The following is a 22,728-nucleotide window of genomic DNA, read 5'->3' on the forward strand; positions in this document are numbered from 1 at the left end:
TACCTAGTGGCTTGTGACATCGTGATCGACAAGAGTTACTTCCCCTACCAAATGGATACTTCCGCCACGCAAAGGATGTTTTCGCGGATTTTCTTTTCTCAAATGCATTCATCAGTAGCAATTAACATTTGGTTTGCGTTTTCCTGAAACATGCCGCAGCGAATATTGTAACTGGACATGTCAAACCCAATCACGATGCGTTGCGTTTTAATGCACAAGGCCTCTTCCATGCCATTTGGGACTTGCCGCCAGAAGCTTTGAATCCAAAACTTATTCCGCGAAGAAAACATCAAAACAAACCTATCTACAAGTTGAAAAAGGTACCGAGTGCTGCAGATTGTGTAAATATGTGTGTTTTCTATGTGCCATTCTACACGGTCATATGAATTGTTTGTGGCTTGAGTAACAACACTGATCACTTCAACGCAAGTGATATCGGGCGCTGTTGGTGGGGGTTGATGAAAAGGTCCTCGTCATTTGTGCAGAGATACGACCAGATCTAATACATCACGTGACATGGAAAGAGTTGCACCCGAACCGACCTCTTTTTAGACAATGTAGATTTGCTCAAGGAGAGTCCTTCCCCAGTATAATATTCCAACACTGAAATAAGTTCATGATTGTTTTTTTTTAATTCCTGTTCATTGAGTGTATATTTAGGGTGAGGTATGCATGTCAGTTTGTAATTTTGGTTTTTGATGCAGGTAGGGCTTAGGGGAACTCTTACCTGTGACATGACTGGATTCGTATAAATGAAAATACCTTAAACCACGTGTAATGATTTTGAAAATGGTACCCTGCAATTCTGCTGAATAACATGTTTGCATTCTATGAAATTTTATCAGTGACTGTGAGTGAGTTTAGGGAGAACTTTAGAATACAGCACCACAAGTTCTCAGGAGGAGGTTAAGGCTACCCTAACCCTAGTTCATATGAATAAACTCGTATTCCAGCCAAGCACACCTTGGTACAATGCGAAGTCGTTTAGTTATATGCTGAACTACCCTAACCCAACCCAATCTGAAAGAGTATTGTAATGTGCAACATATGTCATATTTGGGATATCACTTCCTCAGTAAAGTACAAATTCTAGTACTTTTTTGGTTGAGTCCCATCCGGGATGGGTCAAAGTCAGGCACCTAATCGCCAGCACACAAAGTCAGCCACCTAACCCGCTCAGCCAATGATAAAATGGAGAGTGCAACATCGAAAATCAAAGTGAACTGAGGTCTGGGTGAGTTGTTGCAGCCTTACTCCTTACTGATGAAAAGGCTGAAATTGGCCTCAGTGATAAAGCTGGATTGTTCGTGACTGTCACATCAGCAGCAATACAAAGAATATGAACTTACAGTGTTGGGTGTTTCAATCTGTCGTCTCCGCAGGTTGAGCCCTGGAAACTGGCGTGTAGTTTGGTGTTCCATGTTGATGGGATGACCAGTTTCTGGAAGAAGTTTCCAATGCATACTATTGATGCCCGAATATAGCATGTTTTAAGAAAATGTCATAATGAATACAAATGTTCATTCAGGAATACTTTAGTGTTATTATGTAGTGACTGCTTAAGTTGAAACATTTAAATGATATTTTTCATACAACATTAAAAAAGAAAATGTATTTCACAAACAATATCATTTATCTATTGACACAAGTAACACTACTGCAAGGCTGGGATACTTTCCATTTTGTGTGTCTCTCTATGTGTTAGAACAAACTAGTTCCAAGTTTAGACATTCTGAAACATGTTTGTAAACAGGCTAAAGTAATCCCATTGCCAGACACTCGGGACAAGTCAGTTTTCATTTCAGGCAGTCAAATAATGGTATCTTACTCATCCATGGACTACTAGTTAATTTGCAATTACAGTTTAGAACTGCAAATAAACTTTGACTTCATTTCATATCTGCTCAAATTGTAGATAAATTTCACAATGATAATATAGTACGGTTATTTTTCTTTGGTGTTTATCATTCTTCGATAAGTAGTCCAGTAAGCATTAACATCAAATACCATGTTGATTTATTCTCTCAGAACTATATCATCATCTATATGTCGTAGAAATCAGGGCAAGTGGAAAATTAGTCAGGACAAGTTACTTTGTTAAAGTGGCTTTAAAATTAATTTTTGAACTGGTAAATATTCAGATCCAATAGACCTTGGATAATGAATTGATTTCATGAAGGGGTACAGGTCTATTCACCAAGTTGCTCATAATAAGTCAGTTTAATTTTACACCACATCCAGCAATATTCCAGCTGATTGGCGGCTCATTATTATAGCATTCTGAATGGGTTTGAGTGATTGTGGAAAATGGTTAAGTGTGGTGTTTCAGAAACAAACAAATCCAGCAGACTTGATAGACCACAGGACCTACATTTGTCAGAAATGGAAAGTCATCACAATTTCATTATAATTATGTCAGGTACTCTAATGCACGAATTTCCATTTTGGAATGGCTGAAAGATCGTTACCTCTAGGCAATCGCAAAACTGCACACATTAAATTTTGTCGGTAATTTTGTTTGTCGTGTTATTTGCAGATACCTATGTAAATGAGCTTACTCGGGTTCAAAGTTCAACAGCCATATTGAAGTATGCAACATTTTCTGAGTCATGTGCCTACTGCAGAAGTTAAGGTATTATGTACTTGATATAGCAATATAGCAATAGGCATATTTGTGAATGTATAATTGGATGTGAGTGAAGATAAGTTATGAAATCGTCAATATAATAAGCATCTTTCCACAATAATGTAAGTATTTAGAAGTTAAATTTGTTGGAACTAACTATACATTATCTCTTAGACAATTCTAGATCATGTTAATTGTTTTGTGATGAATCTGTAAGGTCAAGGTCACTGGAGGTCAAGTTACAAAGAAGTGGCCAGTGTCATAAAAGTTCATTTAATTCATGACAAACTGAAGATGTTGGTTGTCAATTATATAATCTCATAATTATATGAGAAACCATAGTTTAATGTACTTAATTTAAGAAATTCATCATTTAAATTTTCGCGTGTTCCATGTGGCAATACGGTCATCAAGTTTATATTTAACTCCTTACAATGTTAGTTTAATGGTATTTCAGTGTTTTATTTGGCATTTTCTTGTTTGATAGCCATCTGGGAAGAGCTAGATGAATAGTTATCAAGTAAGATAATTGTAAATATATTTCTTTTCTTTTTTTAAATCGAGAACATTATGAATGGCAACTTGTGTTAATAATATTAATAATAATATGCCACACCTCTATAACACCCTATTTGATCTATGTCTAGATCACTCTAAGATGCTTTACTAGATAAACATGTCATTGAGCATAGACAATGTCAAAGAAATGTGCTTTGAACCTTTTTCTGAATGTTGTATGTAAATGTGTATACTGCAATACTTTTAGACACGAAGATATATGTTATTTTAACCCAACAGTTGTTTGGTGTTTATGGTAGTAAATATAGGAAACAGGCTCAACAGGTTTGAGTATTGTTGTTTAGGTTGAATAAGGTCCTCACTTGCTGAATCGGTTGCATAAACAAGTTTGTTTAATTTGATGTCTCTCTCGGGGAATGTGGGTTCAATTTCTGCAAAGGACCTAATTTTTTTTAACTTTACTGAGAATGTGTTATTCAAAATGTAGCATTATGTTTGACAACTTTTTGAAATCAGGGTTCTACATAGACTTTGTACAGTAGGAGTGACACTATGGGAGTTATTTCTCCTCTGTGTGTGTGTGTGTGTGTGTGTGTGTGTGTGTGTGTGTGTGTTGTGTGTGTTGTGTGTGTGTGGTGTGTGTGTCTGCGTCTGTGTGCGTGTGTGTCTCTGTGTGTCTGCGTCTGTCTGTGTGCGTGTATCTGTGCCTGTTTGAGTGTGGAGGTAGTGGGGTCATCAATTCTGTGCACGTTTTTGGGAGGTAAAGATATTTTAAAAAATATGCTTAAAATTATGGAGGGTGGGGTGGTCATGTACCTTGTACATGCTTCGCCATAAAAATCATCATTTTCAATAAAGCATGGTCTGTAACTGCATGTTTTTGATATTGTCCTCTGTTCGGAGGACTCGGATACTGTGCATGTTTTTGATATTGTCCTCTGTTCGGAGGACTCTGATACTGTGCATGTTTTTGATATTGTCCTCTGTTCGGAGGACTCTGATACTGTGCATGTTTTTGATATTGTCCTCTGTTCGGAGGACTCTGATACTGTGCATGGTTATTGTAAAAAGAGACGGCAAGAAGAAATGTAATTCCGATAATTTGGAAATCTGCTGCTGGAGGTGTATGATATTAGACTGTAAATTCAAAGCTTCACTCATGATAAGCGCCATTTTGTCTTCCTCAGAATCCATCACGATTTTAAGTATTTAGTTGACTACTAATTTTATGGTCAAACTAATAATTTTGATCCTTGAAACTACTGTATTCAACACTTTGGTTTGGCTTCCCTGTGTATTGATAACAGGTTCTATCGCGACCGTTGTAACTTTCCGACATATTTATTCCGACGAGAGTCTTACTTTAAGCATAGCTACTGTATTGGAATGAAAAGATCTTAGAAAATAAAGCGCAGAAGAAGCAAATACAGTTTCCAAAATGTACTGTCACTTCTGGTTTGATGATTTAAGGTGAAGTACAGAAATTGACATTTCATGGCATGATACTGATACAGGTGCTAATATCAAATAGATTTTAATGTCACTTTTATTGTGAACTGTATGGTACATGTTGTGTCAAAATAGAAAGAATATTCCAAAACATATGACTTATCAGAATCAACTCACTTGTTGTTCCTTACCTCAACACTGGTGAAGTGAGTCACCTTCCGCCAAGTTGCCTGATTTGGTAAATGTCACGAGAACTCATTTAGTGGTAGAAGCGCATTTTAAGAATTCACTTCGGAAGAACCCATTATTCTCTAGGGGTGTCCAGGTAAAACTAAATCTAAATGATTCTAAAAAAAATTTTTAATTTTAACATTCGTTTTAACAACAAAGGCTAGTATATTTTTCCAAGGATTGAAAAATATGACATAGATAAATTTAGTAAATTAAACCGTTTATTTTGTTGATAAATAGGTGAAAATGGACTGTTCCTAACAGTAAATGTTTTGGTAATTGTAACCTATATCTGTCAGTGTTGTTACATGTAACTGTATAGATGTTGCTGAACAGAACGAGGATGCCACAGGTTGCTGAGATTGAATGTTTCATTATTGAAAACACCATTTAGATGAGAGATGCCACTCGGTTGATGGCCATTAGCAGACAAAGCATCACCTATAGGACAATTTAATTGATGGCATGACTTTTGGCACTGAAATTAAGTTGTGAGTAGTATACTCATATTGATTGTATTACAGTGTTTATTGTAGACCACGCTCTTTGGCCATTTATGGATGGCACTCTGTACATGTACATAGGGGTTTAGCTGGCACATCTTTGAATGTAAATCTGAACACATCACAAGTTTATGTTTGCATGGCATCTTAAAGATAAACAGAAAGACTCCATGTTTAGAATGATTGTTCGAAACCTTTAAATTTGTGTAGTAAGAAAATCAAAAGTGCTTCATTAAATTAATTGCAATGTGACCTTTTCGCTCAGTGAATCCGTTTTCATGTTTAGTGTTTCAGTTCTCTGCTTTTTAACCATACACATCAGCTGTAAAATGCTGATATCAGTCTGAAACACTTCCATGTTTCGAGAAAAAGCGATGAACACTTTCACTTTTGTACAAAATGTTGTTCCATCTTTGTCGCTGGCTATCATTCAGCAGATAACAATGTATTTACAGGGTATGGTTTAGTTCAGGTTGAAAATTTCAAATCAACATAACAGTGTCCTCATGTTATTGGTGGCTGGGCACTGAAACAATTGTTAATGTTCAACAATAATTGTAAAATATGTCATTAACTTGAAATATAGATCAACAACATGTTTTAGCCACCGTCATAGACTCTTACTCATTATAGTCAATCAATGTTCATTGTTGAGGTGTCATGGTGAAGGTGTCATATGTCAAAGTTTCATGCTGAAAACTCCAACTAAGACAGTGCAGTCAGTATTGGAATGTTTAATTGAGTTGTCAATGAACATGTTCATTTATAGTTTATTGACCTGTGGAGGTCTTGGGTAGAATAGGCCATCAGCAACCCATGCTTGCTGTAAAACTGAAAGGCGACTATGCTTTTCATATGAGGCGACTAGTGGGATCGGATGGTCAGACTCTTTGACTTAGTTGACACGTCATTGTATCCCAGTTGTGTAGATTGATGCTCATATTGTTGATGACGGAATTGTCTGGTCCAGATTTGATTATTTACAGGCCACCACTTATCGCTGGTGTATTTGCTGAGTGCGGCGTAATACAACTAACAAGCAAACCCAGTGTGGACACGATTAGTCATTGCACCACGAGCCCTTCACACGTTCCCAGCCATGTTATTGCTGGAATGTTGCCTATAACTGCAGTGGGCACAATCAGTCATTGCACCACGAGCCCTTCACCCGTTCCCAGCCATGTTATTGCTGGAATGTTGCCTATAACTGCAATGGGCACAATCAGTCATTGCACCACGAGCGCTTCACCCGTTCCCAGCCCTGTTATTGCTGGAATGTTGCCCATAACTGCAGTGGGCACAATCAGTCATTGCACCACGAGCCCTTCACCCGTTCCCAGCCATGTTATTGCTGGAATGTTGCCCATAACTGCAGTGGGCACAATCAGTCATTGCAGAGTAATGGAATGGAATGGAAAAGAGAATTTACGTGAACATTTTTGTTTATCAGTACAATACACATTCTCTTCCCACAGAGGTTACTTGTCATATCTTCCTATGTAACCTCTGTTCTAATACGACCCTTTCATGTTGCGAGTGTTCAAGACTTGTGATTGGAGGCAATCAGATTTAGTATATAGTAGTGCAATCAGTGACCTTGTTTCAAAAGTGATCGTCGCAAGATCTCGGTAATTTCCGGATGCATCGTGGAAACTAGAACCTCTTCCCGAGCGCCATACTCAAATGTTTCTTCTAGACAGAACTCAGCCATGTTTCTCCACATTGCTTGCATTTGTCAAGTTGAATCTAGGTCGATGTAACACATGTTCTGATTGGTCAGAAAAAAGGGAAATAAATCTGCTGCCATTTTTTTCCTGCTAGGGGATTTTATGAGAACCGCAAATTATGGCTGCATTAGAACAGAGGTTCATATTAAGATATGACAGGTAACCTCTGTGGGAAGAGAATGTACAATACAGGGCTTCTTTAATATATCTACAAGCACAAAATTTGCAACTTCGATCCCATGAAATATCTAAGAGACATTTGTCATTTTATGTTAGGTCATTGTTTACATTTCCTGACCATCCTGCTTAATTTTTGAACTGTTGGATGTATCAACTTATGCTGAAATGCATGTTGTGTGGGGCATTTTCTCAAAAATTGTTTTACTGAATCTAATTTACTAAGTGTGACCTCTTCTGTTCTAGAATTATGGATGTGAAACAGATATGACAAAGGGGAGATAACTCTGCTTGCTGCCAATATGAACTGCAGCAGTTTGTCAGAGGTGTCCAGTCTCCATGATGCTGCTGACAGTCCATCAACTGACATCTCGAGGCTGCTTAATCCATCCCTGTCTGATGACAAGGCAGACCAGATCTCTTCAGATATTGGCTTGGACTTTGGTGAATCCTCAAAGTTTGACCCAGATTCAGTGTTAGGATCCTCCTATTCGTTGGTGAGAGAAGGTGACGACGCAGATGACCTTGAACTATCAATAACTCCAAATTTTGAGACAGGTCTGTCGTGTAGCCCACCATCTTGTTTTGACAATGTGTCTGTCTCATCAGCTTCAGCTATTTCAGCCAGTAATAATTCCTTGCCGATATCTGTCACATCAGCCATCCCATCATTGACAGCTGCCTCAACAGGAGCCTCCAGCCATGGTCATGTACCTGGAGTCCAGCTTCTCAGTCCTCTCAATTCTGGACCAGTCGTGATAGGCAACATGACAGCACAGACTCTAGTGTCCGCAGTGCTAAATGCCAAGAAGTCTGAGTCTTCACAGTCAGGGATGAGCTCTGTATCTGTAACGCCGGCAGCGGCAGGAATCTGGGTGCTGAACACTCCACCAATCAGCATCAACCCAGATATTCTCAATCTTGTGAAGCAGGTCACGCTACCATCATCTGTGCACACAATGGCTACTGCTTCGGGGCAGGATGTGGTTAAGGTGGGTTCAGCTGACACCTGCAAGAGTAGTACATCCCACACGGATTCTGTGACTGTACCGATGCCTTCATCTTATTGCCAGACCTCTCTCGGTAGTAGTCTGCTTGGTAAAGAACACTCAAATAAGGATGGGATACATTTTCCATTTGGGGCTTCAGGTTCTTCTAAAACTGTTGCCAACATGACAGATGCTTCTGAGGTGTCAAGTGCACTACATGAGGGGACACACATGGTGTTGAAGTCGCAAGACACACATGAAGCTAATCCTACCTCGTTCCTAAGGTTAGAAGACATTCTAATGAAAAACAATTCCTCAGGCTCAACAAACTTAATTCAAACAGAAATACCTCGGGTTGTCTCAGACAGTGACATAGACAAAAGCTCAGTGAAACGTATGGTTCTTTCAAAATCTGAAGGTTCAGAGTCCAGTTCGTTTTCAGAGCTGTTTAGTTTTCAGGACTTGCCGTCAAATGCAGGAGTCACACAAACAAAACAGCTCTCAGACTGCCTCCCTCTGACCAGCCTACTGACTCTAACCCCAGATCAGCCAATACTCCAGTGCTCATCATCCGAGGAGCTTCAGGAGATTGAGGACAGGGCATCATCAAAAGAAGCACAGAAAGAAAATCCAAATGATACCAAAGAACTTTCAAGAACAGTTGAGATGAGGAAACACTGTGCTCCTTCAACTCTGATAATTGAGGGACTGCAGGAAGGGTCGAGACTGGTGAAGGAACTACCATCTCATAAAGTTCCGATTCTGCCAAAAGATATGGATGGCAAAGAGGTAAAAGTTACTGTGCCCATCACTTGTGAGGAGAAATCAACACCAGTGTTAGTTCATCTTATTCGAAATAGTGCGTTTTCCAGCAAAGATGTGTTGTATTGTCAGAACATCACAACAACTCTGACGGAAGACCTCGGCCATGAGATTACAGATGTTGATCTTGATGACTCCGTGGATGACTCGTTAAATACAGATGCTGTTGATATGAAGGATGAGAAGGGGGATGGGCAGAGACATGGCAAAGAGGAGCCACCTCTTCAGTTAGCTGACATTGTCCCACAAACTTCACCACCAAGGAAAAAGTATAAACGAGTTGTGGATAAGGAGAAAGTCTTCAAGTGTGACTTGTGTAGTGCGCAGTTTGATGTTCTTGGGAATTACACACGGCATCGGAAAATCCACAAAGTTAACAATGAGGTATGGAAATGCATATATATATATATATATGTACCATTCAACACTTGCTAAGAATATTTACTGACTAGGACTACTTTGGCCCTTAGCAAATGTTGATTTATATAACACTCAATTTATAACTGGTTTCCTATTTGTTCTGTTGAATTGAGTCAGAAACTTGATATCATTAAATTCCCAAATATAATAAGTCAGTTGAAAGGTCAAAGTTATTGATAAATGTCACACCTGGTTGGATTTTGTATGCTAAATCTAAAAGTACATGGTTGATTACCAAACTGATGTCGTTATTAACGTTCTGGGTTGCACCATTCTAAATACAAACTTTACTGATGTTTCAACATGCATACTAATAGGTCTGGACCCAAGTCATGGTCAGGGAAAACGATATTTATTAGTTTATCCATTGGTTAAATAATACATTTATTTTCATCTGCAATAATTAGGGAAATTTTGTGGATGTAAGCTTCTGTATTTCGAGGACAGGAAGTTTTAGAATATAATTTCCCCTGCCACAAAGTCGGGGTTGGGGGGGATATAGGTTTGAGCTCTGTCCTTCCTTCCTTCCATCCCTTCTCAATTCCACAAACCTCTCCTTTTTCTGACAGTTTCATGCAATTTGAGTAAAGCAAAATAATTAGAAAAAACCCCCCCCGAATTTTGGGATTGCATTGCGGTATACTAAACAGGTCCTGCTTAATACTGCAGTATGCAGTTTCACCCTTATTTAATAGAAGTCCAAATTTGGGGCAAAATAATAGTTATTTCCCAGTTTACTTATCCTAGTTTGGAAGCCTAGCTATTTCCCTGCAAGCACTGGCAGTGTTTTGTGTCTGCTCCCAGAACAAGTACAAGTGTCCGACCTGTGAGCGGAGCTTCATCCAGAGGTGTGACATGAAGAGACATATGCTGATTCACACAAAACAGGAGCCTCACAAGTGTCAAGTGTGTGGCAAGGGTAAGACACTGTTCAAGGCTTTAGTGTGACTCATTTGCGTTATACACCTCTTGGAGGAGTACACTAGCAATATAATTCAATAGCCCACAGTTTGAATTAAGGTAATAAAACCTACTTACACCCTGTGCAACCTTAGGTAGTAACCTTGTTAAACTTTAACTTAAAGATCACATGCAACCAAGGAAAAACATAATTAAAACACAATTATCACTTATTCATGACATATACTATATATTGCTGATTAGGAAAAAACAAATCGACATTGTAACAAATAAACAACAGCACAGCTGTTGAAACATGAAGCTTTTTCACCCAGCGCCGAGGAAGAATTAGTGAATCATTTCAACTCAGATTTCACGAGTTTTTTTTTATTCGAATTGTTTTTTAACTTAATAAGCTGAGATTGCAATATTTGATAATTTGTTACTGTAAGTCCACATCAAAAGGAATCAGAATCTGCAAAGTTGTGTTTTGCGTTGCATGTGACCTTTAATGTTCTGTTTCCCCAGCTGAATGCTTTAACCACAGGCCACCTCATTGTCCCTCTTTTGTTTGGACCTTATAAAGTACATGAAACCTTTACTTTAATTCACTTGTGTTGACAGAAGTATTCATAATGATACTATAGGTTCATATCTTCAGTTGTTAATTCTGGACAGGTTACTATGGTTACAGTATGAAGTCTGTTGAACCTTAGTACATAGCAAACATGTAGTCCTGGATCCCTGAAGATCCAGGTTAGAATTAGGAGATAAACATGTGTCTTGGTCATTTTCTTGGTGTTGCTGAGCATTTGAAGCATGCAAATTCATTTGGAACCAACAGTGTTATGGAGAAATATTCTGCTGCTTCCTATACTCAATAACACCCAGAAATTGGCCAACACATGATATTTATTGACATTGTAAAACAAGGTGACTTGGTTTAATAAAGAACTACAACAACCCATGCTTTTCATAAGAGGTGACAAATGGGATCGGGATCAGATATCAAGGGTTGATGACTTGGTTGACAGATGTCATTGTATTGATGCTCCTGATGTCTCTCACTGGATTACTTACAAAATGTCATCATGTAGACAGAAAACTGGTGAAAGCGGAATTAAACAACAAACATCATGTAATTCATTGTGTATTTGCAGGCTATATCCGGAAGAGTGACCTGGTTGTGCACATGCGGTTCCACAGCAAAGATCGACCATTCAAGTGTACTCAGTGCTCAAAAGACTACTACCAATCAGGTAGGTAGCGCTGCAGCCCTGTCATGAAGGCAGTGTTAAGTGGAAGCAGCCACACCCCTACTCTCTTACCCAGCCACATACCCTCAACCAAACTGAGCTGCACGTGCACTCACACATACACATGCTAACCTAAGCCTACATTTATGCGTGCACACATGCATGCTTACATGCTTGCACAGAGAGAATTAACAACAGACAACTGTCTTTTATGTGGGTGGCCCTGGAGTGTCTGGCAGGGTATTGTGGTAGCAGTTACCTCCCCTAAACAAGCCCATACTCATTTCCATGCTTCCGGGGAATAGACTTGGAGCCTCCCAGTGCTTTCTGCTGCTTGAAAGTCTGGGTTAAAATATGGATCTTCAGGAACTCATGTTTGTCGTAAGAGGTGACTAACATGTTTGGGTGGTCAGGCACACGGACTTGGTTGACAAATGTGCCCACATGCGCAGATCACATGCTGTTGATCATTTGATGTTCTGGTCCTGACTCGATTATTTACAGATGCCCACCATATAGCTGGAATCTTGCTTTTGTAAAACCAAACTCACTCACTAATGATCGGATGGCCTGATTTGCTGACTTAGTTGATGCATGTCATTGTATCCCAGTTCCACTGATAGAATGCTCATGTTGTCAATCACAGTATTGTGTGGTCCAGACTCCATTATTCAGGTGAACTTCTTTATTGCAATGAATTTGATGCTCCAGTATAGATTATATCATCATTGTCGAGCAAGCGATATATGTATGGATAAAAACAAATGCCTGATATAGAAGGAAATGATTTAGAAGTAGCAGATGCACACGCACTGCAGTGTTAAAGTTGTGGTATACACCTGACTGCAAATTGAATTTAACTTGCATTGTTTCAGTCTTTCAATTTCATTTAGAAATGACCCGATGACTGTAACATTTTGAATGAACAGTTGACTGTTGTGTAACAAAACCATGATAGCACAAACACAGTGTGTGGTTTTATTGTCTATTGACCTGTTTACATAAGAGCAGCAATGTTGTGGCGCGTATGTGAAGTGAAACATGAAAGATTGCTGATACATCATTAAATTCCACTCTGTGCAAATAGTACACCATTTGTACTCTTAACTTTTTCCAGTACTCATATATAGAAAAAAATAAGGAGTATGTACTCCTGATGTTGAAATATCACAGGGGTTCAAAAATATTTTGAAAAGCCACTTGCCAGAAGACAAGTGACTTCAAGAAAGTAACTTATCCTGACTAATTTTCCACTTGGTCTGATTTTATGACACAATGGGTGATGTTAATGTTTACTGGACTATTTATCAAAGATTGATAATTTCACTCTACTATCTCTTCTTTTTACTATTGCTAACTTTAATATTTTCATTATGAGCAGATATGAAATGAAACCCAAGATTATTTGCAGTTTGAAACCATAAATGGAAATTATCTAGCAGTCCATGGACAAGTAAGATACCATTATTTGATTGCCTGAAATGACATCTGACTTGTCCCGGGGGTCAGGTGATGGGATTTTTTAATCCCTTTGTTATCTCGAACCCTGCATAGAACTTGTTTTTCTTGCTCTCACGGAAAATTGCTGAGTGTAGCGTTAAACAACAAGGTACAGTCCTACAATAACTTTATTATGGCCTAACAAAGCAGTACAAATATTCAGGAGCTAGCAGGCCCAGGTATTGGTCCAACCATGTGAGGTGATTCATGCTTCACTGGCGTCAGACCTGTTTTCCTAAAAGACAATGAAGCCTCCCAGTATATCTAACAATGACTTTGTAATGGCATGACAGCTGTTCCAAGTATATGAATTGCTTGTTTAGCAATTTTATAGGGTTGTATATCAGACTGTGTTCTAAGACTGTTCTTATTTTTTTTCAGACCACATCCTTTTCATCCCTTTCTATCCCCCCGGCATGTAATGCGGAGGGATATAGTCGACACTTTCTCTGTCCATCCATCTGTCCCCCATCATTTTGCGTCCGTAATCATTTTGTTTCTGGAGCACAACTCAGGAACTGTTCAATATTTTTAGACCAAATTTGATAGATATAGCAATCTCAACCTATAGTTGTGCCTTCTGCTATTTACAGATTTATGGCATTTATATTTTTTTTTGTTTTTCCATGGAACATTTTGGTGTTAGTCTTATGGTGGGGTGGGCTTCGTTTCCGGAGCAGAACTCAAAAACTGTTCAATATTTTGCTGCAAAACGTGGTTGATATATCAATCAGAACCTAAAGTGGTGCCTTTTGCTATGTACAGGTTTTTGTGATTTATTATTTTCTTGGTTTCCATGAAACGTTTCGGACATAGTCTCAAAATGGAGGGATGGTCTTCGTTTCCAGAGCAGAACTCAAAAACCATTCAATGTTTTTCTGCCAAATTTGAAAGAGATATTGATCAGAATCTATAGTTGTGCCTTTTGCTATTTACAGGATCTTGTGATTTATTATTTTGTACAGGATCTTGTGATTTATTATTTTCTCTGTTTACATGGAAACGTTTTGGACCTAGTCTGAAAAGTGAGAGGTGCATTTCATTTCCAGAGCAGAACTCAAAAACTTCTTACTATCTTTTAGTAAAACTTTCTAGACATGTGTGGCAGACCCCAAAGTGGTGCCTTTTGCTTTTTAAAGGTTTTTGTGATTTATTATTTTCTTGGTTTCCATAAACATTTCGGACTTAGTCTCAAAATGGAGGGGTGGGCTTCGTTCCCAGAGCACAACTCGAAAACCATTTCATATCTTTCAACAGATCTTGGCAGATGTATGAGACATCTTGAAATCGTGACTTTGCTGGTTACAGATATATGGCATTTATAATTTTCATGATTTCCATGGAAACAATTCAAACTTAGTCTAAAAAACAATGAGTAACTCGCAGATTATTTGTGCTTTCAAACATGTGGAGGCCGGGGGGATATGTCATCTTCTGATGACTCTTGTTTATCTTTGTAACTAGCTGCTACTGGCTCGGGTAAAGAATTGTTAGTGAGGTACTCATTTGATCTGTGTTAACAAGAAAATACCCAAGCTAGGTACAACTCTCACCCATACAGTATGTGATAGTCTGTCCTCTGAGCTGGTTATGTGTGGGAACAGGACTGTTTCATATGTTTTATGCAGGAACAGTATTATAATTGTTGACTTTTTGACTCCCAAATTTTTATTTTGACTACCCTAACAAATTTGCAGAGTCAACCTGACCCCAAAATGTAAATGTAGGGCTATGTCGGGGCTCTACCGTTTCCTATGGTAGTAGAGCTGCTTCAAATAAGTACAGAACCGTTAGAAACAGCACTGTTTTTAAGTGGCAGTACAACTAATTCATGTCCACAATATTCCACATTTTCCCAGGCAAGTTATTGGCAGATTTCAATCCATGGGTTATGATGACACAGTCCAGGTCACATGACAACCTTGTTAATGGTTGTAAAGTTCTGGCAGTACATTGTATCATGATACCAGGTCCTCGATACAATACATTTATTCATCCCAGTATATGTTTCATTGCTTTTCAAGTTCTGTTGATGTTATACAAGTAAATAATGTAAAATGATCTAAAACATGTCCAAGAACCAGTTTCTGGAGATTTCCTAGTGTTTCCTGAATAGCAGTACCCCCAAACTTATATGCTTCTCCCAAAAAATATCCTATCATCGCTGGGTGCAACTGAAAAAAACCCAACAAATTCACCTTTAAAAACGGAGGTATTATGAATACATGAATTATTAATGTTGTACAAGGATGTAATTTTTCCTTATCCTGACTCATGCTTAACATGCTTGCCTCATTCCTCTATCCGAACATTGTGGAACTCTAGGATCCCTTGAAGTACCCTTCATTGAAGAGGACGTAAAATCAACACTCACCCACAAGTAGCCTCTGTTTAGCCTGTGCATTGGCGCGCAAATCAGTCTCATGACCGGCCATGCTTGTCACTCTCTCCATCGCCCTAGACGACAGATGTGAAGGCACGTGGGTCTCAATACAGTTCCGTATCCTTCTAGTTTTTTAATTTAAATCATCTCATTTTCAGCTGTATCTGGTTTTTGGTCTGTATATTTTCATCATGTAGCAGAATTATTACCAAATTGAGTAGTTTATTTTGTGTTTCATCATTTTGTGTTTGTTAATATTTGACTAAAACTGGCTTGGATTGTAAATACCGGTTGTCTGCGGTTGATCTGCATATCTTGAACTACAGTTTGCTCTTTCAGCTCCCTTTGCATCCTTTGAAAAAAAAACACAAAAATAAATTAACTATTACAGTGTTCAGTAGTTGTGTTTTATTGTTCTAATGAGTGCAAAGGATCATATTAGAAAGCATAGCCAAGTTATGTTGGGTAAAAACACTGATAAAAGCACTAGTAATTGCGTGTTAACTGCTGCTGATATTCATAATTTTAGTGAATCGCCTAGCGGCGCCCAGGGGCAGTCCTCTGCTACAGTGGCAGGTTGTGTCTCCACCCAGAAGAGGTTATCACCTACCAAGATGTTATCATCACTAGCCCACTGTCTATGGGGAGGAAGGAAGATGACAACCCAAAAGACTTCGTCAAGCTGGTTCATCACAGAAGTCGAAGTCATTCTCTTCTGATATCGTCCATCTAGATGGAGCAGACGTTTTTGATGACCCCCTGATCCTCCTGACGGAGGTTACAAACTTCAGGTACACATCTCAGCCTGCTGCAGCTACAGTTTCTACACCTGTGGCAGAACTTGGCTCAAAACCTACAGCCACCGCAGACACAACATACAAGAACCTGTAGCTGTGTCAACTCCCCTTTATCGCAGTGACAAGTGCAGGAATCATCGCAGAACTTCAACACGGGCTTATTTGTCTAAAAGTTCTCTGAGAAGATGGAGCAACACTTTTTTATAAGAGAAGGCTTCCACAGTCTTCAAGTCTTCAACTCTGGTGTGAGTGGCCCTGCGCAGCATCGCTACAGCCACTTTGATGCACTTTGGCCAAGTTTACATCCTTCAAGAAAATCTTAATGATGACGAAGACTTGAGTGATGGCTGATCTGAATCTCGACGACTAGTTGAAGATGATGACATACATGAAGACCTGTGCAGAGATCTGTGTGCAAGTGCATAATCCAAGGCTTCACCACATGTCAGCAAAAGTTTACAGTCTGCCACAAACGTAAGTTTGGCCAAGGTTATCCTTGTGTCCCGTCAGAGCGTTGAAAATCTACTTGCAATGAATAAAGACAAGGAGAAAGAAATCCAAGTGCCTGTTTATTCTGTTATCAACTGAGCCGCCTACAGACGTTTCAAGGAATACAATATTTCGGTCTGGGTGAGAACTGCTACATTACGAGCATACAAAGCAGCAGGCCTGGTGCCACAACAAGCCTCCAATCTACATGAAGTATGAGCCCTAGCGTCCACACTTGCTCTACGTGGAAACTGCTCGATAACAACAATCATGAAGGGCTGTTTTTTTAATTCGATATGAAGACGTCACTGGCATTCATCAACTAGCATAGTGATTACTTGTACCTGAAGAATGGATTGCATCTTCTCGTGACACATGCGTCAAACAGTTAAGCTGCTATATGAGATAAGTAGTAGGACACTAGTATATCAAAAACCACATGAAGATGTCACAAGACACTGTCATTAACTTGACAAGTTTGTGAAGTATGGTCCCCCCAAGCTACAGAAGGAAAGTTGAAAGTTTGAAGTCAACAGTGCCGTTTTCAAATTCCCATGGAGGTTTAAAGGACATGAAATAAAGACAGCCCGAGAATCCAAGAAGTTGCATGATCCACCACCGATTCCGTCAGATTCTGTCAGGCATAATAAGCTTGAGTCAGGATAAGGAAAATATGTTATTTTCTGATTAAAATTGATATTTTATACTTATCCTGACTCATAAACTCATCCCTCCCATTCTCCCCTCTCATGACATGCTGGATTTTACTGTAAATTCGGGTGTTGGGCTGTTTGATACGTATAGAGTGGCAAGTATGGCTGGTCATGTGACTACTTTGCACGCCAATGCACAGGCTAAAGGGAGACTACTCATAGCTGAGTGTTGATTTTACATCCTCTTCAATGAAGGGAACTTAAAGGGATTCAAGTGTTCCACAATGCTCTGATAGAGTGAGTGAGTGAGCTTTGATAGGTTGGATTTGATTTGCAGGGCATACATCACGTGTAGCCTGAAGAACATGTCATAAAGCCATCTGTTTCTGTTGTAGGTGATTTAAAACGTCACATCCGGGCAGTACACAGCCAAGAGAGCATGTTATCATGCGGTCACTGTCGTCGACAATACGCGAAGGAAGCGACGTTGATCCGTCACATGCAGACACAGCACAAAGACATCATCTTGAAGTCACTCAATCAGAAACTGGCAGACGAGAAGTAAGAGCCCATAGCATTCATCTGAGAGAACTGTACCTCTAAACTTTTCATAAGGGTTTTGTGTGTGTCTGGTTTGGGGCTGGGAGAGACAGATTGTTCGGAAGTGTCGTCATGTTTGTCCACTACATTTATGATATGATAAAAAGTTCTACAGTCCCAATTAATTGTTAAGTTGATAGTTTTAGTATAACATCTCCAGTGTTGGACAGTCTTCCATCTTCTTATTTCTCAATACCAATTCGTTCTTCTTTGACAGGCATATTAGAAGTTGTATATATTTTCCCTTACTAATTCGTTATCAGCCAAGATCTGTTTCTTTCTGACAATACATTTTCACAAGCATTATTTGCTTTACTTTACCTCCCCAATAATAATTATGCTGCCTTGCATGGTGAAGTTCCGAGGTATTTCAGTTTCTGGGTGTTTGGGAAGCTTTTACTGCCTCTTCATTGTATGAAGAGGAACAGTTTTTTTTTGATAAACAACTTAGTCATTGCAATGAATACAACATTTTGGTGTAGATGCTAACACTTTTATCAAGCATTAGCATCTACACTGAAACCTTGCATCTCATGCAATAGAAAAGGGGTCTATCCATAAAAGATTGTTCCTGTTTGTCATACCAGCTTCTAATTGCCACTCAAAGAAGAACCTCTTCATATAACATGGTAAGTGTGGGGCCTAAAGAGACCTTGAATATAAAAGTGCCTTAAGCATTTGTCATGCAAATAAACACAAACGGTTAAGTCACCCTAATTTCAGATAAATATTTTACTATTTATATATTAGCCACATAAAGAAACTATGCATTGTCAAAAAATAATCCCAGTTGATAAGGATGATGACAGTGTCAAAGGTACATATAAACTTTAAGGGAGGGATCATGAGACCATAACAAGTCGGGAAAATTTCAATTGAAAAGTCAATCACAATGACGTCAGGAGTCCACAAGCGGGACAGTGGTCAAACAACCATGTCACAAGTTCAATAAGGGGTATGTCCACCATCGGCATTGAGAGCAGCAGTGCATCGACGATGCACAAAGCCTATCAAATGTGCAAGGAAGGCTTGTGGGATGTCACACCAGATTCTCCAAAGTTCTGCTGTAAGGTCAAGGTCTGGGGACGGTGTAGACGTCAATCCATCTTGTCTCAAACATGCTGTATCGGGGAGAGATCCAGTGAATTTGCAGGCCAAGGCAGTAAGTCAACATTGTGGTGTTGCAAGAAATCCATAGGAACCCTTGCTGTATGAGGGCAGGCATCGTCCTGTTGGAATGTTAATCCAGGGCCATGATGTTACAGAAAAGGAAATGGTCGGGTCGAAGAATCTGATCCCTATAGCCCATACCAGTTAAGTTACCCTGAACAATCACCAAAGGAGTTCTTTTGCGTCCTGTTACTTCACTCCAAATCATCATGGAACCACCACCACCACCACCAAAGCGATTCCTCTCCAAGATACAGGCCTGTGCATAACGTTCTCCCACGTGTCTATATGCACATTGATATCTATCACTATGGGAAATGTTAGACCTGGACTCATCTGTAAAAACAACATTTCTCCACAAAACAAGGCTCTGCGGACATGATTTTGGCACCACATTCGGTGAGCTTGTTGATGACGTTGTGTCAGGATAGGTCGTATGCTGGAATGTTGTGATCTGATGCAGTGATGACGTAAATGTTGTCAAACTGTTTTGGATTTAAATACAGCGAAGTCCTAGGATGGTCCAGACAGTCATCAGTGCAGTCTGAATCCTGAAACTAGGTCACCCTTATCCATCTGGCCTGTCTTGGCGTTGTTACACGTGGACGTCGAGCGCATGGCCGATCGATGACGTCATTTGTGTTCTGGTAGCTTCTCACCTGTGATGGTGGTCTTGTGGCAATGGAAATGTGCAGGCAATTGTCGTTGAGACATTCCCCCACGGACAATCCTAGTGGCCTCATGACATTGTGCAGACATTAGCCTTGGCACGTTGTGTGTTTCAATAGCCGTTTAATTTGTTGAATGATCGCAAAGGCAGGGGTTGAGGTTTCCAAAGTGACAGTATTTTTGTGGCATTAATTTGCTTTGTTTCTCCTTCCCGGAACTGCATCTCTCAAGCTCGAAACCACTGACATCACGGAACGTGACATGTGCAGGCATGTTGGTTACATGTCACTATTTTTTTAGTTTAAATCCTTATGTGTCTATACAGGTTTGATAAATTTAGATTTTATATTTTTGTATACACAGTTTCTTTATGTGCCTAGTATATATGAAGTACAAACATGATTGCATGTGTCAGTTAGTGTATGCAATAATTCTGTATGATAAATATTTTGAAGATCATAGATAAAGTTGAATATTTTGCTACATTATGATGTTTTGAACTTCGACTGTTTTACGAATAAATGTGATTATCATCCAGGATGATATACTGCCGTATATTTCCTGGAAATTTTACATGTGACCTAATAATAACATATCTGAATGTTTCTCTGGCATTGAAAGCAGAATATTCTAGTCAAACCAATTTCTCTATTCAAGGGAATTTTGATGCATGTTAGAAATCAAAAATATATGTGTGTGAACTTGTTCTTCAATTTTCTGATAAGACAGCATAACATGTAAAGTGTATAACATTGTGATAGCAGAAAGTTTTATATCCATGTGTGGTTAAAATTATGAAAGTATTGGCTTTCTGCCACACTGTTAACATGGCGTATAATGTCTGATGTGTTTTTGAAGTGTGAGACCAGCAGAATAGTATACACGGATGAGTCTTTCCTTTTGTCGTTTAGAAACTTGTGAAGATCTGGATTAGACTGGGCCTTCAGCAACCCGTGCTTGTTGTAAGAGGTGGCCAGCAGGATCAGATGGTCAGGCTTGGTGACATGGTTGACACATGTCATCGTATCATAGTAGATTGATGCTCATGATCTTGAATTGTCAATTTCAGACCTGGCTAAGGGGTTTCTTTTGTTTTTGGTTTCTTATCTTTTCAGAGTGCTGTCATATAGTTGGAATATTGCTGAGTACTGTGTTAAGCAACACAGAAATAAGACTTAGAAACACTGAGATAGTTAGGTATTTCTGTTAAGTTTATATTTAACCTATTAAGGAAAATACTTTTACTTTCAGGAATAAAGAAGACAGTTCCATGGAACAAGATGATTCTGTGGAAAGCAGCAGTTGATTGGGCCTCACCATGTGTTGTCTGGAGTGTATGTTTGTTGCAAGCGTCTGTCTCTGATAGACAGGATGTTGTTAGATGTTATGATTCTGTGGAAAGCAGCAGTTAATTGGACCTCACCATGTGCAGCCCAGAGTGTATGTTTGTTGCAAGCCTCCATCTCTGCTAGACAGGATGTTAACTGTTAGATGTTATGATTCTGTGGAACGCAGCAGTTGACTGGGCCTCACCATGTGTAGCCCAGAGTGTATGTTTGTTGCAAGCCTCCATCTCTGCTAGACAGGATGTTGTTAGATGTTATGATTCTGTGGAACGCAGCAGTTGACTGGGCCTCACCATGTGTAGCCCAGAGTGTATGTTTGTTGCAAGCCTCCATCTCTGCTAGACAGGATGTTGTTAGATGTTATGATTCTGTGGAAAGCAGCAGCTGTTTGGCCCTCATGTCTATCATCGATTGTATGTTAGTTGCAAGTGTCCGTCTGCTAGACTGGATTGGATGTTATGGTTCTGTTAAAAGCAGCTGCTGATCGGGCCTGATCATGTGTAGCCTCGAGTGTATGTTTGTTGCAAGTGTCCGTCTGCTAGACTGGATGTCATGATTCTGACTATTCTCAAGATTTCAGATGAGCTAACTCTGTACTGACTACACTGCTGTCTTCTGACTAAGACCATTGACAATTTAAGGTCTGAGTCTGAGATTGTTTATAGGCTAAGCTCCAAAGGTCCTAGACTTTCCTCAGTGTGTTCAGTTGTTAAAGCTGTAGACTGTTAATTGGCTGAAAGACTGAAGTCACCGTCTGTTTACTGGTAAAGGACTGAAGACTGCAGGTAGTTTTCTTTCTGAGATAGCAGTCTGGTCACACTTTTGTTACTTGTTTCTTTACAAAAAAAACCTTGACAGCTACAGGTCCTGTGTCCCAACATTCTTGGAATGGTAATAAATGTGACTGTGGAACATTTCATCAAAGTCTTGAGATGAGTTTAAGACTTGATGGTATGATTTGGAAAAAAATATCTCACGAGAAAAATGTCCTCTGTATACACAAAGTTTCAGCAAACAACTTCTTTGTTTTGGAAGACATTGCCATTTTTGTTTTACTCTGCACAAATTTGATCTTGTTAAATCTGTGTAAATAACCTCACTCTCACTAACACCCTAATTTCATAGTTACACACACTAGGGGTGTGAGAGAAGAGGATGACATTGTCTTTCATTTTGCATTATAGTTTTGGTTTTGATCATTTCTTGTCAGTATTTCAAAATTCAAAATGTTTATGCAGTTGTATCACAATTAGAAAATATATGAAGCCATTGACGACAAATGATGTAGAATAATCCTAGTTTCGTCTAGCTGACTGCACACCCAGGTCCTGTCCAAATTGTTGTTCATAGGTTTGATAAAATAGGGGCCCAAGTGCCCCTAGATGTGTGATTTGAATGGACACCAGAAAATTTAGTGGGTCCTGGAAATTTGAAAATTTCAGTACAAAGAAATAGAACAGATAACAATAAATTCATTTAATGTTTGAATCAGTCATAAACTG

General features: G+C 39.2%; 2 protein-coding genes across 2 annotated transcripts in view; one reads left to right on the forward strand and one right to left on the reverse strand.

Moving 5' to 3' along the window:
- The window catches only part of LOC137265385 (uncharacterized), a 32,656-nt gene extending 27,831 nt beyond the window's left edge, over window positions 1–4,825 (reverse strand). Inside the window, exons 1-2 of the mRNA XM_067800781.1 lie at window positions 4,786–4,825; window positions 1,350–1,441 (exon numbers count right to left, since the gene is read on the reverse strand). Coding sequence (XP_067656882.1) covers window positions 1,350–1,421 — 72 coding nt within the window. The 5' untranslated portion in view covers window positions 1,422–1,441; window positions 4,786–4,825. The remainder of the gene's footprint in view (window positions 1–1,349; window positions 1,442–4,785) is intronic.
- Window positions 123–21,228, forward strand: LOC137265382 (uncharacterized). Its single transcript, XM_067800778.1, has 6 exons — window positions 123–320; window positions 7,479–9,427; window positions 10,268–10,382; window positions 11,524–11,622; window positions 17,837–18,002; window positions 21,132–21,228. The coding sequence occupies exons 2-6, from the start codon at window positions 7,535–7,537 to the stop codon at window positions 21,184–21,186; spliced, it is 2,328 nt and encodes a 775-aa protein (XP_067656879.1). The 5' UTR covers window positions 123–320; window positions 7,479–7,534; the 3' UTR covers window positions 21,187–21,228.
- Window positions 21,229–22,728: the final 1,500 nt, after the last annotated feature.

This window comes from Haliotis asinina, chromosome 15, assembly GCF_037392515.1.
Source record: "Haliotis asinina isolate JCU_RB_2024 chromosome 15, JCU_Hal_asi_v2, whole genome shotgun sequence".
Lineage (NCBI taxonomy): Eukaryota > Metazoa > Mollusca > Gastropoda > Lepetellida > Haliotidae > Haliotis > Haliotis asinina.